This window comes from Capricornis sumatraensis, chromosome 2 (genome assembly GCF_032405125.1).
Source record: "Capricornis sumatraensis isolate serow.1 chromosome 2, serow.2, whole genome shotgun sequence".
In the NCBI taxonomy this organism is placed as follows: domain Eukaryota; kingdom Metazoa; phylum Chordata; class Mammalia; order Artiodactyla; family Bovidae; genus Capricornis; species Capricornis sumatraensis.
Window position 1 is genome coordinate 57,783,376 of NC_091070.1, and position 18,811 is coordinate 57,802,186.

Here is an 18,811-nt window from a genome sequence, read left to right on the forward strand (position 1 = left end):
AAATTTGGATTCTATGCATTGAGGAAGGTTTATCTTTCTCCATTTCATTTACCCATAGCAATCTGTACTGGACAGATTGGAATCGAGAAGCACCTAAGATTGAAATGTCATCCTTAGATGGAGAAAACAGAAGAATTCTAGTGAATAAAGACATTGGACTACCCAATGGTTTAACCTTCGACCCCTTCTCCAAACTGCTCTGCTGGGCAGACGCAGGTAATACTATTGATGGAATGCAAATACAGAACACTACAGCGTGCAGTGTGAGCACTCTGATTTTACAGTAAAACTAGATCCCACCATTTGGAACTTCTGGTTTAAATTTATAACACTACAGCAAATGCTCTACGCCTTTTACAGCAGCGTCCCTAACCTTTTCGGCACCAGAGACTGGTTTCGTCGAAGAGTTTTTCCACGGACGGGGGAGGACAGGGCGTTTTGGGATGATTTGAGTAGGTTCTATTTACTGTGCACTTTATTTCTATTATTAACTGTATTAGCCCCACTTCAGATCATCAGGCATTGGAGCCCAGAAATTTGGGACCCCTGTTTTAAAGGACACTTTGTAACAATTCTTACAGTGAACTTCCTGAGGTCTTATGTGTATAAATGAGGCGGTAAGTTTGAGAGCTAGTACGATGTCCAACTTATTTTTTACTGCTTTCCTTCCCCCAACACAAGCACTTGGCACATCTTTTAGGTTAAAAATAAGTATTATACACTGTTGGAACTGACAGGCTTAGATAAATGAACAGAGGTTATTATTTTCTTGTCTCAGTATTACAACATCTCTAAGTATCTGTTATTCTAACAGTCAGTATGCTGTTATGCTGGGGACATTCTTTGAAAAGCAATATGGCAGGATGGCTTCCTTTAGTAATAAATTTGGGCTGCCTGTTCCCAGGTTCTCTCTCTCTGTTGTATAATTTCGTTACTATTAGTACAACTGAAAAGATACTTTATGTTTCATTTGATACTAAAAAATAAAGCTGTTCTTAAGGATTTGATTCTAATAAACGGGACAAAAATGCAGGTGGGTCAATATTACAACCCAGCTGCCCAAAACAAGTGATATTTTTAATAGGTATTTGAAATTTACTTAAGGGTTCCATGAGAAAATGGTTTCCCCAGTGGCTCAGCTGGTGAAGAATCTGCCTGCACTGCAGGAGACCTGGGTTCAATCCTTGGGTTGGGAAGATCCCCTGGAGAAGGGAATGGCTACCCACTCCAGTATTCTTGCTTGGAGAATTCCATGGACAGAGGAGCCTGGTGGGATACACAGTCCATGAGGTCACACTTGGAAATTCCTGTCTTGTTTAGCTATTAAAATATTTACACTGAAAAATACAAGTCAGGCTAGCATTTTACTTTTTATTCCTGCCTAGAAAATAATATAGTCTTAAAAAAAAAGGATTTTAGTTAAAAGGCAGCCTTGGCTATTATCATACATTGCTTACAAAGGGCAGGTATTTATCCAAATGTTTTAACAGTTTATGAGCTCACATGTAAACTTCTTTAACACTGATGTAACTTTATCTCTATTTCCTCCTCTGGGAGAAACTTAGCCAGGTTTCTGTAAATGCAATCCTGTTTTCCAAAAGAGGATTAAGAGTTTAAATGCCAATAAAAACTAGGATGGTCTTAAACAACCTGAAGACTGGTAATAGAACAGGAAAATTTTATAGTTTTTAATTTGTATTATTGCAATGGGGATAAAATATTCCACCTTTGTTTTCTCTGAGAATGAATTTTACTTGCCACTGTTTCTAGTAAAAGAAAAAAATTTTTTTCATCATATAAAAGGATCTCTTTGTTTTAAAAGGAACTAAAAAACTGGAGTGTGTATTACCTGATGGAACTGGACGGCGTGTCATTCAAAACAACCTCAACTACCCCTTCAACATTGTGAGCTACGCAGATCACTTCTACCACACCGACTGGAGAAGGTAAGCCTGAAACACTCTGGACAAGCCTGAAAAGGCAAACTGTTCTGGAGGACACAGCACTTGTTGTACCATGTTAGTAAGTGACTTTAGAAATTAAGCCCTATGCTTGAGCTTTTTTTTTTTTTTCATTCTTTCTTCATTAGTAGATAATATTCAAGTGTTACTGAAGACTTTTAAAAGCATACTTTTATATCACCCAGAAATTTAATAGCTCTGCCATTTTTAAGTTACATGTGAGCAATACTACTTGGTAATAAACTATCCAAAAAGCAAGGACATTAGTCTGAATCTGATCTTCAGAGAATAAAAAAATGACATTATGGACATATTAGTTGCTCCCTAGGAGAATGAAAAATACTACACCTTACACTAGTTCGCCAAGAGGAACTGGGAAACATTAAGTATATGTTCTTCCATTCCACCCCCAGCAATTCTGATTTGCACAGTGGTTCTCAAACTTTAGCATGACATCTGAGTAGGAGCCCAAAGAATCTGTACTGCTATCAAGTTCCCAGATAATATCGATCTGAGGACTACTTTGAGAATCACTGATATAGACGGATCTTCAGAATCCAAGTCAAAAGTTACAGTTAAATTAATTTTAAAAATGTATTTGAGAAGTTTGGCAGAGATTTCGCTTATCGATAAACTGACTTTTTCTACCCCAGTCTTAAATCCTATGAATTCACTCTTCCTTTCTGTTACCAGGGATGGTGTTATAGCAGTCAACAGAGACACCGGCCAGTTTACTGATGAGTATCTCCCAGAGCAGCGATCTCACCTCTATGGGATAACTGCAGTCTACCCCTACTGCCCAGGTAAACAGCTGCTCAGGCAGCTCCTTTTGGATCAGCTGGGTAGAGGAGGATAGATCCAGTAGCTGATCACCCTTGGCCTGCTGCCACCACCAGTGAGAGCCACTCTGAGCTAGAAAAGCTAATGGCTAACACACAGGGGTGACCATTCTGCTACCTTAAGTCTACCAAGCTTAACTGTATACAAAAAATGTCAGCCTACTAGAATATTTCCCCTTTAAAAAGACTTGCTGTTGCAAATTAGATATAAAATACTCACATATTGTTTCCTCCCTCCACAGGAAGAAAGTAAATATGGACTTGGAATTTACAATTGGAATCTGGACCCTAAAGAACATTTATCAGGAACAAAGGTGAAAGTGAAAAAGGAATTGGTCATTAGACGTTCCTGGACATACAAGATGAACATTTTCAGTGCAAAAAGACTAAGTATATTTTGTGAAAAGTTTATACCTCAATCTTTACTACTGTATTTTTTAAAAAACAAGTTATTTCAAGATTAAGAAAGGCAACAGAATTTTAATTGTTGCTTATATAAGCAACTTTCCATAAACATTTATATCATATTTAAAAGGTCAAATTCATTCAACTAATAACCAATTAGAGCATGCTGAGATCCTAAATCTGATTTTTGCTTTCTGGACAAGAAATTAAAGCACACATGATCAGTATAAAAATACACTCCTAAAAGATCATAAACCCTGACATAGTTAAGAGAAGGCTAATGCAGAACTGATGGGAAATAACCAACTTATTTATAGTTTCCCAACAAAAGTTCTAGGGTTTTTTTTTTTACCTCTACATCAATGCATTTCTATTTATATTAAAAGGTGCTAGAATGTTTCAATTTGTATTTTCTGATCCTGTAAATCCCTCTATAGGATTACCCACAGAAATTACATTTATATATAAATACCAAAGATGTAACAGTTCTCAAATTTTCTAGATTACTCCAATAAAAATATATTTTTAAGTTTTCCTATGACTTAAGGATTTGTGTTGTCTATAATGAAGTTGCGGGGGGGGGCGGGGGGTGGCAGGAACTTAAAACCACAAGGGAGAAAGCAGATTACTTTTACAGATACATAAAACAACACACAGTCAAAAAAAAAAAAATGGCCTTCCCAACTTTATTAAAGAAAAAGCAATGATGGTAAATCTCTAGAACAGAGTCAATTTTCTGGGATTCTTCCCTTGAAAACATGACATTTCCAAACACATGCCAAAGCGTACATGGTTCCCAGTTGTTGTACTAAGTAGGTGAGAAGCTGAAATCCTAAAGTGTTCATCTTCCAACTTTCCCCAGTCTGTGGTCTGTCTTTGGGTCAGCAATAATCGCCTGAACGGCTACTATGGCTTCATTAATTTTTGTCTGTAGCTCTCTGAGCTCTTCTATGTGCAGCAATCTCAGAATTTGAGCAGCTTCATTAAGAACTGCATCTGTTTCATAAGAAACACTGGATTAATCAGTAACTTTTGCATTTATTCACTTACTTCCCCCAAATAATCACCAAGTCTCTAAAAAGTTTGAATTAAAAATCACTTACCCCCCGTGTCAAAACCAAGAATATGCTTGTCTAAGGCAACAGGCAAGCCCTTAAGGAAAAAGGACAAAAATCAGACTACATATAGTTATACATTTCTATTTCCTTACCTCAAACTGAAAAGCAGCTAGCTAGCCTGTTATTTTAGCCCTTTTAGCTGCAGTGGCAAGGTGCCTGAGAATTTTCTCTTACTACCAAAAAAAAAAAAAACCCACCCAAAAAAGGCTTTTTTCCATGTAGTAAGAAGCTAGTTTCGTAACACAATCCAATCCTTAAAAACCAGGCAATATAAAAGCATAGCTCCTTTCTGCAGCAGTGCTATCATTACAGCTATGCAGCAAAGGCTGAACAGGGCTGCTCTTATCCCACTTTAGTGACAGTGAGCAGCCAGTATACAGAACCAACAGGATCACTTCTATTCATGAGCTTCCTCAACTTTGAGCATATTGTCTTTATGAACTGTACAAATCTAAAATATACATAACTTTTTTCTGGTTATGACATCAGATTATATATTATTTAAAAGTTACTTTGAAATGGTCTAGGAAAATGAACAGAATCTAAACCATTTAGTTAACCAGTCAGCACCTGTATCATAATCACCATCTTTGGTATGATGCCAAACAATATAAAGTTCACAACAACTATCAAAAATAAGGAAGGCAGTTTAGACTTTCTGCTTATTATATACTGTATAAAATCATTACCAGTTAACGTCAATACTTTCAATGTTACAAATGCTAAACTGTCACTTCTCACTTCATGCCCCAAATCCGGTGTAATGAATGAGTGCAAACAAGAAACTATAGAACTCTTCCACTGTTACTATTGTAGCACAGTATCTTCTGAGATGACACTGAAGTTAGGATTTATTTGGAACACTGAAAATAAACTTAATTTTACTTGGCAAATAAGAGCAAAGATTATTTGGTTATGGCCTTATCTGCACTGCCTTCCAAACCAAAGGCAGAGTTTTGCTGAATGATGGTGAATGATTTTATTACGCCAAAACAACTTACTGTTTGTTCTGCAGTAGGGGTGAAATAAGCTGATCTTTAGTTTCCAGTGGGCTGATTCATACATAATTAATAAGCCAATAAAAACCTTTAAAAGAAACTGAGAGTCTTTCAGAGGGGCACTACCCTGCCCTGGCATTAATAACCTTTCAAAACTATCGGGCTTTGATAAAGATGAGGTCAGAAGACAACAGACACTGGGGAATTAGAGGGTGAGGGAGGCATGACCGAAGGACCAGGGTTCAGAATACAGACTGTAACCAAGACATTCATCTATGCAGCAGGAAGGGGCATTATCAGATATCTGCAGCTGCTAACCCGAGGACACTGTCTACACTGACCCATACTCAAGACTTTAGGGACATTTGGATTTTTGGTACAATCCATCGGAAACTACCCTAAAATTATGAACAAGTTACTTTATCATGGTTTATGGTAGGAAATGAGATTTCTCTGAAGAAACAAAAGGGTGATGCAGAAAAGGAAAACTAATGAGTAACAAAGAGGAGATGTGTCCTGTTTTCTAGTAGTCAAAATAACCCAGTAAATTTCACAAGGGTAAGTTCTTTTAAATTAACTGAGCACACACAGTGGTTTTCTACTGGTAGGATGTAAATGTGCTACTGGTAGCTTCTTAAAAGTAATGAAGTGAGATAAATGTGAAGTTCACTTTTCACTCAAATGACTGGGTACAATTTGCTTAAGAATCAAATTCAACCCTGCTGAAGTACTTTCTCTGGGTAGTTCTAACACAGAATATCTCAAGCATTGTCAAGCAAAGTTCAAACTCCAAAAAAACCACTCAGTAATAATTTAGAATTTACTTAGATTAAAAAAAACACAACGTACCTCTTTCGTTTGATTTGCTTTAGCAACTGCATCTTGTGTCAGGCGCTCCTGGACCAAAATGCGAATTGCCTAAAAATTCCCCAAAATATTATTTTTACTTTTTATTGGCTGTTATCTTTTCTTCTCTAAATATATAGAATAAGGATGCTCAATATGATGAAATTAGAAATACCTAATTCAGTACCAAACTGCCAGCAAGTTAAATAAAACAGCTACTGTAATGAAAGTTTTCACTTTTAACATTTAATAACGTGGAATGATGTTCATAACAATTACTTTTTTAAATAAGTAATTTGTGTGTGGTAAAAAATTTTAATAAAGAAGGATACATGGTGAAAAAGTAGGTCTCCTTTCTATCCAAGCCTCAGTCATCGTTTCAGAAAACAATTATTGCTACCAGATCCTTCTACATACTCACAAAGTCTCTATCAAATTACAAGCTCACCAGGGATATATGCACATGCGTGTGTTACACACATAATCTCTGACACAAAGAGTAGTGTATAATACTGTCCTTGGGTTCTTCATTATAGTAAAATTTTTTCATATTATTCATAGGACACATTGATTTTTTCATTATCAACACATTTTATCACTGCAGACACAAGTGCATGCATGTACTTGCACACACTCAAAAAGATTTTAAGGAATTTTAGTGAATGATAGTGAAAACCCCAAAATAAGTATGAAAGTGTGAAAAATTATTTTTAATAACAAAAACCTGGAAAAATACATTTGAAAAATAACTAAACCAATCTAACAGTCACTGCAAATATATTACATAGTCCAGTTGCCAAACAGTTAATGTACTGATTCTCACACCTAGCAAACCTATGAAGATGTCCATATCGTCATGTATTGTTTGCTTCAATTAACTCAAAAGAATAAACATGCAGTTAGGATTAGAATTTTATAGTTTTTGATTATAACTGACTTATACTTTAGCATCCCAAATACAGTATTTTCCTCTCTCTCTGTTTATGATTAAGGCTGACACAACCACTGTAGAACCATCCCAAAATAATTTCTGTAATTGCCCAAGAAAGGAACAAGCCTTTGAAAGAGCTAAATTTCACTAAAAACAACTTTTGTCTCTTGGCATCCAATTGGAGTTGAGACAATCAAAGTTAACATTCAGATTCAGCAGAATTATAATAATCTAGGAATAGAATATAGTCTTTCCCCTTCACACAACTGTCACTTAATATAATTCTAAAAAGGAGAATAAATTATGGCTTAATCTCTTGTGGGGAGAGTGAGATTAATTTCCTGCAAAGTAGCCTAAAGTAATTTAAAGCTCTTTAATTTCTCATAAAAATCAATAATAATTTCTAAAATAACTTCCAAATCTGGTATCCTAAAGACCACTCCCCTGTCCCTCCCCCGCAAGACTATCATAGTTACTCAACATGAATTGTCTGAAGCAAGAGTATATTTTTCCTCTCAGAAATAAGACATCTTTCAGACCATCAGATTCCCTGATGGGAGGATTGAACTGAATGGCCTATCTAGCATGGGGGGCTTGGAGGACAGAAACATTCATTCCTCAAAGAGAGTTGGGGGTATATATTTTTGACCAAATGCACCATTTACTAGTTTGGCATTTTCCATGATCTTAATGAATTTCAGACCATGAATCTTTAGAAGGACTAATTAAAAAGAGGTGGGGTGATAGGAGGAAGACTGGACCAAGTATCTAGTTTAAGGTCAAGTGTCTAGTTTAAATCCTGACTATCATTTTGTGTCAGCTTGAACATTATTTATCTATTATCATTCAGTCTGTTTCTTCATATACATATTTTTACAAAGATACCACTTAACTAGCTCTAGGACTGTTGGGAAGACTGCATGAGATCATCTTTGCAAAAGATTTAGCACAGAGGCAGGTACACAGTAAATACTTTGATATTGGTTGTTAAGATAATATAAAACCAATGAATTAATTAAATCTGGTTTATGTCCTACATTCCTCCACATCTTACTCATTCAACCATAGATTTAAATATCAATTATTTTTAGAAAATGACGATTTTAAAAATTATATACAAATATATAATTACTTAGAAAATGAGTTTTTAAAATTGTTACATGTATGAATCAAAAATATGAATCTGACCTTAAGCATTACCAGGTAATCATCATGACGCTGAATCTGAAGAAGGTTAGCCAAAGCCATTACACCAGCCTTAAAATCAGGATTATTTACTATAAAAGATTAAAAATGGAAACTTATAGCTCTGTAAGCATGTAATTACAGACATAAATGTAAGCATATATAACAAAAAAAATCTCAATTTCTAAAATTAATGCTGACAAAAGTAGTATGGGGCATCATCATTAGGTAAATTGATGTGATCAATGATTTTCCTACTAATTAACCAAAGTGAACAACCCAATAAATGACTAACTTACATGAGGTTTGTCCTGTAACTTTCTCTGCAAGGCCCATTTATGTAGCACTTTTAATTAACTTTTCTCACAAAGCTATTAATTTTAACACACAGATTCCCTTCAAAGGACAGTTTTCCCAAAACCTTTTCTCTGAGCAGCAGCCCTAGAGTGTCCAAGTAGCTTATTAATTCCTAAGAGTAACTCATAAATAACAAGTTAACATCAGTCAGTAAAAGAATATTTAACATAACCTAAGTAATTAGAATCGTCATGCTTTTAAAAGGAGAAAGAACTAAAGACATCTGGGACTCACAAAAATGAAAAAATTTAACACTTGTTTCATAGTCATTAGATTTAATATTTTCTGCACCTAGGAAAGCAATCACCACTATGATTAAATACAAATCAAATGCCCAAGTTACTACAGACAGATGAAAGAAAAGCATTTTAAATTTCAGGTATTCAACTATATAAGGGAGAAAGGACACTGTCACAACAATAAAAAACAGCATAAAGAATAAAAAATATGAACACAAATGTCTGTCTGCATGAAACATTCTTAAATCTACTAAAACCAAGTAAACCCAAACTTCATTCTAGAAGTAAAAAACTAATAGACCAAAAATGTTGATAATTTTTATGCATTTATAAACTTACCATCCAAATTGATCAATGGCTCTGCATTTTTAGCTGCATTGTCAGCATTTTTTGTATTATCAGGTACCAAGTCCTTGTTGTATTTTTCAGCTGTAAAGATAGGCAAAAATACAATTTGTAGGACTTCAACTTAAGGTAAAATAAACACTGCTTATTTATTGAATTTAACTAAGCCAAATTGGTTGTAAGCATAGACAACTCATCCATTCAAAATTACTTTTTGCTATTAAAAAACTCTACAAGACAATGTGAGTTTATTTTTTTAATTAAGCTAAAATGATTATCCAACACAAATACCTTTTCATTAATGTTTCTTAAAGTATCTAAATTTTGAGAGAGAAAGTCTGCTTTTCAGCTTCCTCTGAAACTTCGGAGGGGTAGAAGAATGGGAAGTGGGTAAATATAGGTCACATGAGGATAAATACAAACTCACTAAGAAGTTTCTTCCCAAAATTTCTTTTGAATGCTGTATACAGAATCAAAAACTTTGCTTTCTAGAAAAAAAAGCACTTCAAATACACCATGATACACAAAGCTAAACTTTTGAGTCTTAAAATGCACAATTCCATAAATAGATTTTATTAGCTTTACTTGAAAAATAACATTTTAAGCTTTTACAAATAAAAGTATTTAATAGTAATTCACTAAATTTAATGGCCCCAAAGCCATCTTTGGCTATAGTGCTTTTATGATTTGCTTTAAAAAAAGGGGGGGGGGGAATAAGAGCATTAAAATTCAAGTCAGATAGAAGTTAGCTGAAAGGAGTCCCCACTAGCCAAATCTGGAACAAACATTTAAATACACGATGACAAATAAGAATTAAAACCCACTGAGTAAAATAAGAATTCACATATCTACACTGATTTGAATAAAAACATACATTGGTAAGAAGGAAACTGCTCTTAAAGGCCTTTCAGTGGAAAGCCAAAAAAAATGTAGAAGAATGATGGAATTAGAAAAACACTTTCTGGCCATCATAATCAATTATAATAATTGACACAGGCCAGAATCATCAAATGGATACTAAAGCTAAGATTTAAGGAGGAAAAGCACAGAGAAATCATCTCAAAGTATCTCTTTTCCAAGATATGTATCTAAGGAATTTCAGTGACTAGGACTCTGGTCTTCCACCACAGAGGGCATGGGGTTTGATGAACCAAGGTCTTGCATCCTGTGAGGTGCAGTCAAAAAGAAAAAAATAAGATACATATTTATTGCAAAGGGGAAAACAGTAACTTTACACTGAAGAAAGCTTACCCAAGTGATCAGCAAAATGACTAACATTTAGGTGTATCACTAACACATGCATCCTAATATGAGGTACTTAACAAGAACGCAACTTAACTTGTGTTATTCTTAGTAAAACTACAAACTCTCAACCCAACCATGAGGAACCATCAGACACACCCAAACTGAAGGACATTCTACAAAATAAATGTCACTGTCCTAAAGCACAAAGACTGAGTAAATCGTTCCAGAGTATAGGAGAATGAACACAAGAGATGAACGAGAATGAACAAAACACACAATCCAGGATTGCTTTGGAGGTTTTTATTCGCTTGTTTTTGCCGTAGAGAACATTACTGAGACAAACACTGAAATGTGAGTAATACCTAGAGACAACAGCAGAGAATCAAAGTTAATCTCCTGATTATGATAAGCATACTGCAGCTATGTAAGACAATGACTTTTTCTTTTAGGAAATGTGCATTTAAGTGCTTAAGAGTAAAAGAGAAATCATCTACAATTTAATGTCAGATGGTTAAAAAAAAATTAGGAGTATGCGAATACACAGAAAAGGATAAGGCAAATGAAGTAAAATGTTAATAACACCTGCAGAATTTGAGTATGTAATAATTCTTTTTATTATTCCTGCAACATATCTGTAAATTTGAAATTATCAAAAAAAGTTAAAAGAACTTAAGTTAGCTTTTAACCACCTTAATTGACAAGTAAGCTAAAGGCTTTACAAAATATTATGGCATAAATAATAAAAATTCATAATTTATCAAAAATAAAAATTTTAAATAACTTAAAAGTCAAGAAGAATGAACTCACCAATGTAAAGCCATAAGAGAGCAACAGTGCCTCCTACTGATAAGGGGCAGTGTTTCAGATTCAAACTCAGCTTTTTTACACATTAAAAGAAACCATGCCATCACTGAGAAATACCTGTACTTACGTTAATATACTGCACGTACCAAGGATTTATTAAAATTGATAAGCACATCTATTGTACACAAGAAACTACATCAGGCACTGTGGCAGAGAGAATCATGACTGCTCCCTCCCCACTAAAGATGGCCACACTGCAATCCCTAGAAGTTATGAATATGGTATCTTATGTGGCAAAAAGGACTGTGTGGGTGTGACTGAATTAAGGACCTTGAAATTGGGGGTGGCGGGTTACCCTGGTTTATCTAGGTGGGCACAATGAAATCACAGCATCCTTAGAAGAGGGAGGCAGGAAGGTCAGAGTCAGAGAAGAGGTGACAATGAAAGCAGAATTACAGAGATTAGAACTTGCTGTGCAGCTAGATTCGAAGACAAAGGGAACAGAAAGCAGGCAGCCTCCAGAAGACAGAAAAGACAAAGAAATGAATTCTCCCCTAGAGCCTCCAAAACAAACCAGCCCTGTCGACAAACTGACTTTAGTCCTGATACAGGTGTTGGACTTCTGACCTCCGAAACTGTAAGATACTATCTTTTAAATCACTGAGTTTATGGCAATATGTTACAGCAGCAACAGGAAATTAATAGAGGTACCATGTAGAAAACAAGGCTGAGTATCAGCTTACAATTTAGTGAGGCAAGTAAGACGAGCAAAATGGAAAGTGAAAATGATCTAAAAAGGTATTGAGGTAAAAGTTACGAAAGTTAAGAAGGAAGTATCATTGCTGCTAGCTGGCATTTGAGCTGGATCTTACAAGGACAGACAGGATTTATATGTGTAGAGATAGACTGAAATGGCATATTAGCCAAGGGAAAAGTGAAAGCAAAGAAAGAAGGGGGAAAAAAGGAGATGGAAAGAGGCAACAGCATTACTGTAGTTTGGCTGGGGTGGCAAGTATGTGAATACTAGTTTAAAGGCTTTGAATATCATGCTAAGGAGCCTGGAATTCCTTTTGTAGAAAAGGGGAAAGCAATGGTGTTTGTGAACATATAAAAGGAACTATTCTTTGGAGACAAAGTGTAGCATCCTAAAACAAATATTTATGTTTAAAAAATTAGCTTGGTGGGGGCCATGTGGATGAAAACAGAGGGTGACCCAGACGGGAGACTACTATGAGAGGTGTTATGATAATCTCAGGAGGAAGGGACAAGAGCTAGGGTTAGGGTGACAGCAGTGGAGATGCAGAATGAAAGTACAGCAGACAAAGGAAAAGACGGATGGGAAGAAAAGAGGGGCCAAAGACACTGAAACTAAACCTGGAGCATTTCTCGCAACCTACTCCAGTGTTCTTGCCTAGGAAATTCCATGGACAGAGGAGCCTGGTGGGCTACAGTCCATGGATTCCCAAAGAGTCAGACATGACTTAAAGACTAAACAACAAAAAGCATTAAAAAGGCTTCAAAAGCAAATGATTAAGACTGGAACTGATAGTCGCAAGAAAGAGAACAACATAAATGCAGAAGATGGAGATAAAATAAGATAATCGGATCTTACATTTAGATGTTAACAGGCCTTTCAAAATGAAATGGCCTAATGAGAAAAAATGGTTTATTGGAAAACTATTTTCACAGTAAGTACTAATATTCAAAATCTTCCAATGATATCAATATCTGTAGTAAAATAATGTTAAACATGAATAATAAATATATTTTGGCTTATAGTGCATATCTGCATTAGATGTATATTTCAGTCTCTAGTGAAACTGGCTGCTGCAACCAAGACTTGAAATCCTATCAATTCTGGGCCAGTAGCAAAAAGTGAACTTGAAGGCTAAGGTCCAGACTGTGCCAAGCCGGCAAATTCACTGAAGTGATGTGACTTTGTGAGAGGACATCACCTTCAAATTCTAAAAAAGAAAATCCAGAATGACTACAAACAAAAAGTAAAATTTTAATCAGATACTTCAAAGTGAGATGAGGATGTACAAAACTTAAAATGAATCAAAGGTAAAACAATCTAAGACAAACGGGCAAGTTCCCTACATTTTTACCCCCCTTTCCCACCCTTTCTCTCTAAAACAATATATTCCCCACAAAACATACCATTATCTCCATACTCAAGTCTAACAGCTAAGCCAAGAAGCCAGTCAATTGCTTCCTGTCGATCTTGAATCTTGAAAGGACAGTTAACATCTCTAAGATACTGTGAAGGAAAAAGAAAATTGCTTCATTGTTACTATAAAGTCACAAAATAAAACATGGTAGAATTAAGAGACCTGAGTTTGTATCTCTTAAGAATTTCTTGTAACATTTATATTACTAAACCTTTGATGCAATTATATAACCCATTTAAGCATACACTACTTAGGAAAAAAATTAAGTACTTCCATCATGGTTTATGAAAGTTTTACTTTTGCAGATTGCAGACAGGGTGTCACTGATCTACGGTAACTTCATTTTGTAGATGAGAAAACCAAAGCTTATAGGTCAACACTTCCTGACAGTTACACAACTGAAATCAGGGACCTACCTGAATCTAAACCATATGATTCTAGGTCTCAATACACAGAGTAGTTAAATAAAAATATGTATCAAAAAACAAAACCCAATTATTATCTAAACCTTAGCTTTCATATTTTGGAACGCTTCCAAAAGAGTAAGCTATGTGACACACCGGTGTTTTGAATAAACATCAGAAGCGATATATTCAAATGAGCATGTCCTTAAAGTAAATCTCTCAGGAGCTTAAAATCTAATCCCACAACAATGCTATAACTCAAACCTTCTGGAAATCCTTTGGCGGATACCTAATGAATCAGCACTTTTTAACCATAACTTATTTTCTAACCAAAAATGTTATTCACCTGCTTTTATAAAAAAAAAAAAAGCACCTCATTCACAAGATTTAGTCATGATACAAAAAGCAAACCCACCTTGAAAGTATAAAAAAACTGCCAATATTCAAAATATGTCTCTTGATCTAAAACTAATTCCAAAAGAAGTTCTAAATATGCTTTAAGCAATGCCATCATCATTCCAAAGAGAGTTCCAATATATTTATCTTTAGGTTATACTACTTTACTGTCATTTCTGGGTCTTTTTCATTGGAAAGTTTATTATTCTTCAACACCCTCCCTCATGCGGAACTCTGTTTCGTCTTGTACACAAGCAGACCAGTAAGCAAAATGTGATAAAAGCAAATATAAAATTCTAATCATGTATTTCAAAGTCTTAACAAGTCTGTCAAAAATTTCAAAATACAGTTTTGAAGGGTAAAGGAAAATGATCTAGTGGTACCAGCAGCAGAAGCAGGAATATCAACAAACATATAGCACCTGCGATGGGCCAGGCACCTCTGTGACAGGCTGAAGGTATTATTTCATTAACAATATGCCACTCCTGAGATAATATACCACTGTTATCCCCATTTATTGATAAAAATCTCGAGCCACAGAAAGGTGAATAAACTTACTCATTGTCACAGAGATAGTATGTAACTTACATAATTCCCTAGTCCACAAAAGGAGAAAGTTAGCTACCCAAACACTGCTCCAGTCAATGAAAAATTAAATCATTTTCAAATTCTTTTTTTAAAATATAAATTTATTTATTTTAATTGGAGATTATTACTTTACAGTATGTATTGGTTTTGCCATACATCATCATTTTTAAATTCTTAAAGGAAAAGATCTCATCAAAGTAACAGAGCTGATAAAATGTTTAATATAATGACACTGTAAAATGTAATTTTAATTCTAATTTGAAAAAAACTCTGTTTTCTGCAAAAATGTTACTAAAATTAAATTAGGTCAATGAAAAAGTTATTCCACCCACAAAAATAAGATAATACTGTTTTTTAAAAAGTATTATTTCCATTGTACACAACAAAGGAGAACTGTATATGTTAAATACAAGCAAACACAAGAGAACCTTAGTTTACAATCATGTTAATAATGTCTTATTTTAATATAACACTATTTCTGCTACATTGTTAATGTAATGTAAAAAATCTTATTTTGGCCATTTTTACTATTTATATAATATGTGTCACTGTTTAATTAAGAAGTCTCTTTGTTTTTTGGACTACACTATGTCTTTTCTTTGAGTGTCTAACTGTGCCATTACTTTTATTAGTTAATAGTCTATAAAGCTTGTTTTCAATGGGCAGCCTGCTAGTCAGGTATAGGGCCCTAGAGGATTTGAATAAATTTTGCTATAGGGAAAATGCAGAAATGAATACTGACTTATCAATCACTCATTTATATTCATAACATATATGTATACAAATACACACTTATAAATATATATTTTCATGAAAGGAACAGATCCTTCTGTTGAATGTCAGGCACTCATCTAAGTACTGGGGATAAGGGCCTCCTCTCCAGATACATTAGCTTAATGCTGACAGTTTCGAGAAGCCAGGGATTGGTTGGGAAAGCTGAGGAGTGGCAACACTAGTCCAGTCATATCACCTAAAACTGTGAGAGCTCCCTAGTTCGATCAAGATCAAACTCTTTATCCCCTATACCCCTGCCCCCACCCTCATGCCTGATGGTTCACCATACTATTTCTATCTAATACTGAATGCTTGGTAGGAAGAGAGAATATGCTTTAAAAATATGGTTTAAAAAAAAAATTACATCCCTGAAACCAAGCTTTTCTAACACTGATTATATTATTGTTTGGAGTATAATTGCTTTACAATGTTGTGTTAGTTTCTGCTGTCAATGACTTACTTATGCCTGTGTATGTGTGTGTATATCTCCTCCCTCTTAGACCTCCCTCCTACTCGACCCCCCATTCCACTCATCACCCATCTAGGTCATCATAGAGCACCGAGTTGAGCTCCCTGCACTATATACACTGACTTCCCAGTATCTACTTTACACATGGCAGTGTATATACGTCAATCCTAATCTTCCAATCTGTCCCACCCTCTCTTTCCCCTGCTGTATTCAGTGTTTTTTAAGTCTGCATCTCTCTTCCTGCCCTGCAAATAAAACATCTGTTTTATTCAGCTATATTATTTTAAAAGAAAAATTATATTATTTTAAAAGCTGTCTTCATAGACAAGCTCTTGGTATATTTTACTTTCTAATTCATTACCTGTTCAAAGAACTTGGGCCAGTCACTGCTGTGGATGTTTCTTAAGTTACCTCTGTCTTCAATTTTATAGTGTCTGATTTTCTGGTCTTCAAGCCAAACAATGAAGTTTCTAAATTCTGTTTCATCTGTAATAAAAACACCATATAAATCACAAGAAAGTGAAAGCTGCTCAGTCGTGTCTGACTCTTTGCCACCCCATGAACTATACAGTCCATGGAATTCTCCAGGCCAGAATACTGGAAGGGGTAGCCTTTCCCTTCTCCAGGAGATCTTCCCAACCCAAGGATCGACCCAAGGTTCCCTGCATTGTAAGCAGATTCTTTACCAGCTGAGCCACCACAAGGGAAGCCCATGAGAAGCACTAGGTAAAACACTTCCTTCTCCACAAAATAGTCTCATGGAATTTTTTTTTTTAACTGCAAAATCATAAATTACTTGAGCTGCTTGAAGTAGGAGTTGAATGTACAGACTTTGGATTAACTTCTGTTCATATTCTGGCCCAAATTCAAATTCTGGCTCCAGAAATTTAGTGGTTGTGTGAACCTGGACTAATTAACTAAATTTTCTGTGCCTCAGATTCTTGAGTTACAAAATGGGGACTTACCTCATAGGCTTGTTATGAAAGATTTAATAAAATAACAATAAAACAGTGCCTGGCACACAATTTTGCTACTTAAGTGTCAGTTATTATTTCAGTTCCTGTGAGGAAAAGGGGGAGAATGGACTGTGCAAGGTTAAATTAATAGTAACAATAAAGTACAAGAAATTAAATGGCGATCACAACAAGGATACCAACTATCACTGTCATTTGCTATTAAGGACATTAAACACATTCATGAAAGAGTGTGTATGTGGTTTCATTTAATCCTTCCATATGCTTTTGAGGTAAGTAATATCCCCATTTTACCAGTGAAAAAGTTGAGGCTCAAAGTTTCAAAACCAGATCTAAGCTCTATTCCTACTGAACCTTTTTTGTTAAATAAAAGGCAAAGCAGAAAAACAAGATTCTGTAAGACGACATGCTTCTACAGAAGATGACAAAACACTGTCATCCTGCTTGGAAATCATCTTTAATTTTCAAGTTCAAGCTTGAGTTCAAATTCCGGCTTCCCCAAGTCTTGAGAATACACAATGGTCTTAACATCCCAGGTGTTACTTGATCCCTTTCAAACTTAATCTACCACAGGCCAAGAATTCTGGAAGAAAATAAGTAGTGGTGGGCGGCAGGTGAGTAGCAGTGGGTAGCAATCTTAATACTTTCTACAGTTTCAAGCTGTGAAATCCCAAATACCTTTGTATTTACAATTCAACCGCCCCGCTCGTCTATTAACTCCCCCCCCCACAACCCCCACACTGTAATTAGCTCGTTAATACACGCGCTCACCCCAACACTGTCTTGGACTTCATTTTTGTCTTGGGCTCAAACTACTGGATGGGTTCTAACTGCCCTTATTCCTAATCCCTCCCCTTCTTAGTTCCCTGAACGAGTCTTCAAATTACTCAGTTTTTTTCTTCGAATTCCAGCACTGTGCCGACCCCCAGCAGGTGCTCAGGGTATCGCCCAATCACCCGTGAAACACGGGGCTGAAGGGCTAAAAAGCGAAGACTTTCCTTCTAGAGTGCTGAGGGCGCGGGCGAGGGCTGTGGGGGTGGTGTCTGGAGTTCAGCAAGTGCAGAAAGTGGCGATGCCGAGGCAAGAGTGGGTAGCGGAGAAGGAAGGATGGGAGAAAGCAGAGGTATTCGGGGCCGGGAGGAGAGGGGCGCCGGGGAGACAAGGCCGCGGACGGTCCGGGTGGAGAGCCCAGAAGCCGGCGCTGAGAAAGCGGCGGCCGGCTGGTCACGGACGCGCTGCGGGCCCGGGGCCGCCGCCTCACCTTTGCAGTTGAAGCCGGCAGGGTTGTGGTAGTCAAGGGCCGTCAACTTGCGTCGGAACATGGTCCCCGCTGCTCGCTCCGGTCCCCCGGGATGCGGCCGGGAGAGGCGAGGCGAGGCAAGGCAAGGAGGAGCAGAAGGCGCAGACACAGGTGACGCGGCGAGAAGGCGGGCGGGCACCGGGAGCTCCGAAATGACGGCGGCCTTAGCCAATCGTGGCTTAGGAACGGCAGCCGCCGGACAATGCCCACCAATCGCGGCTCTGGCCGGGGAGGCGGGGCCACGTCGGGGCACGTCGACGCTTAAATAAACTTTATTGTCAGCTTTCTAGTTGTACAATAGGCAGAGAGCAACTGAGAAACATAGTTACCGCTTGCTTTCTTCGCGGTCTTGATAACAGCACGCAAAGAACAGTATCCTTAGAATTTCTGCTATGGGCCATACCTCTTATTGGACCATACAAACTGTTTAGTATTTTCAGTGTATTCATTCATTCATTCATT

At 36.5% G+C, this 18,811-nt stretch overlaps 2 protein-coding genes across 3 annotated transcripts in view; one reads left to right on the forward strand and one right to left on the reverse strand.

Moving 5' to 3' along the window:
• Positions 1–3,695, forward strand: part of NID2 (nidogen 2) — an 83,117-nt gene extending 79,422 nt beyond the window's left edge. For both annotated transcript variants that reach the window (XM_068964462.1, XM_068964463.1), the window contains 4 exons: positions 59–216; positions 1,823–1,946; positions 2,655–2,764; positions 3,043–3,695. In XM_068964462.1, coding sequence (XP_068820563.1) covers positions 59–216; positions 1,823–1,946; positions 2,655–2,764; positions 3,043–3,053 — 403 coding nt within the window. In that variant the 3' untranslated portion in view covers positions 3,054–3,695. The remainder of the gene's footprint in view (positions 1–58; positions 217–1,822; positions 1,947–2,654; positions 2,765–3,042) is intronic.
• A 196-nt stretch (positions 3,696–3,891) lies between these two features.
• RTRAF (RNA transcription, translation and transport factor) lies at positions 3,892–18,446 on the reverse strand. The gene is made up of 8 exons (XM_068965688.1): positions 18,311–18,446; positions 16,437–16,561; positions 13,434–13,533; positions 9,219–9,308; positions 8,287–8,375; positions 6,171–6,239; positions 4,309–4,357; positions 3,892–4,201 (listed from the first exon to the last, which is right to left on the reverse strand). Exons 1-8 carry the CDS (start codon positions 18,369–18,371, stop codon positions 4,047–4,049), a joined length of 738 nt encoding a protein of 245 aa, XP_068821789.1. The 5' UTR covers positions 18,372–18,446; the 3' UTR covers positions 3,892–4,046.
• Between the last annotated feature and the right edge of the window lie 365 nt (positions 18,447–18,811).

Excerpts from the sequence above, each read along its gene's own strand:
- RTRAF (XM_068965688.1), bottom strand. The coding sequence starts at position 18,371 with ATGTTCCGACGCAAGTTGACGGCCCTTGACTACCACAACCCTGCCGGC. Across the intron at positions 4,358-6,170 it reads AAGCAAATCAAACGAAAGAG|GGCTTGCCTGTTGCCTTAGA; the intron begins GTACGTTGTGTT and ends TTTTTCCTTAAG. Across the intron at positions 4,202-4,308 it reads TCTTGGTTTTGACACGGGGG|ATGCAGTTCTTAATGAAGCT; the intron begins GTAAGTGATTTT and ends CTTATGAAACAG.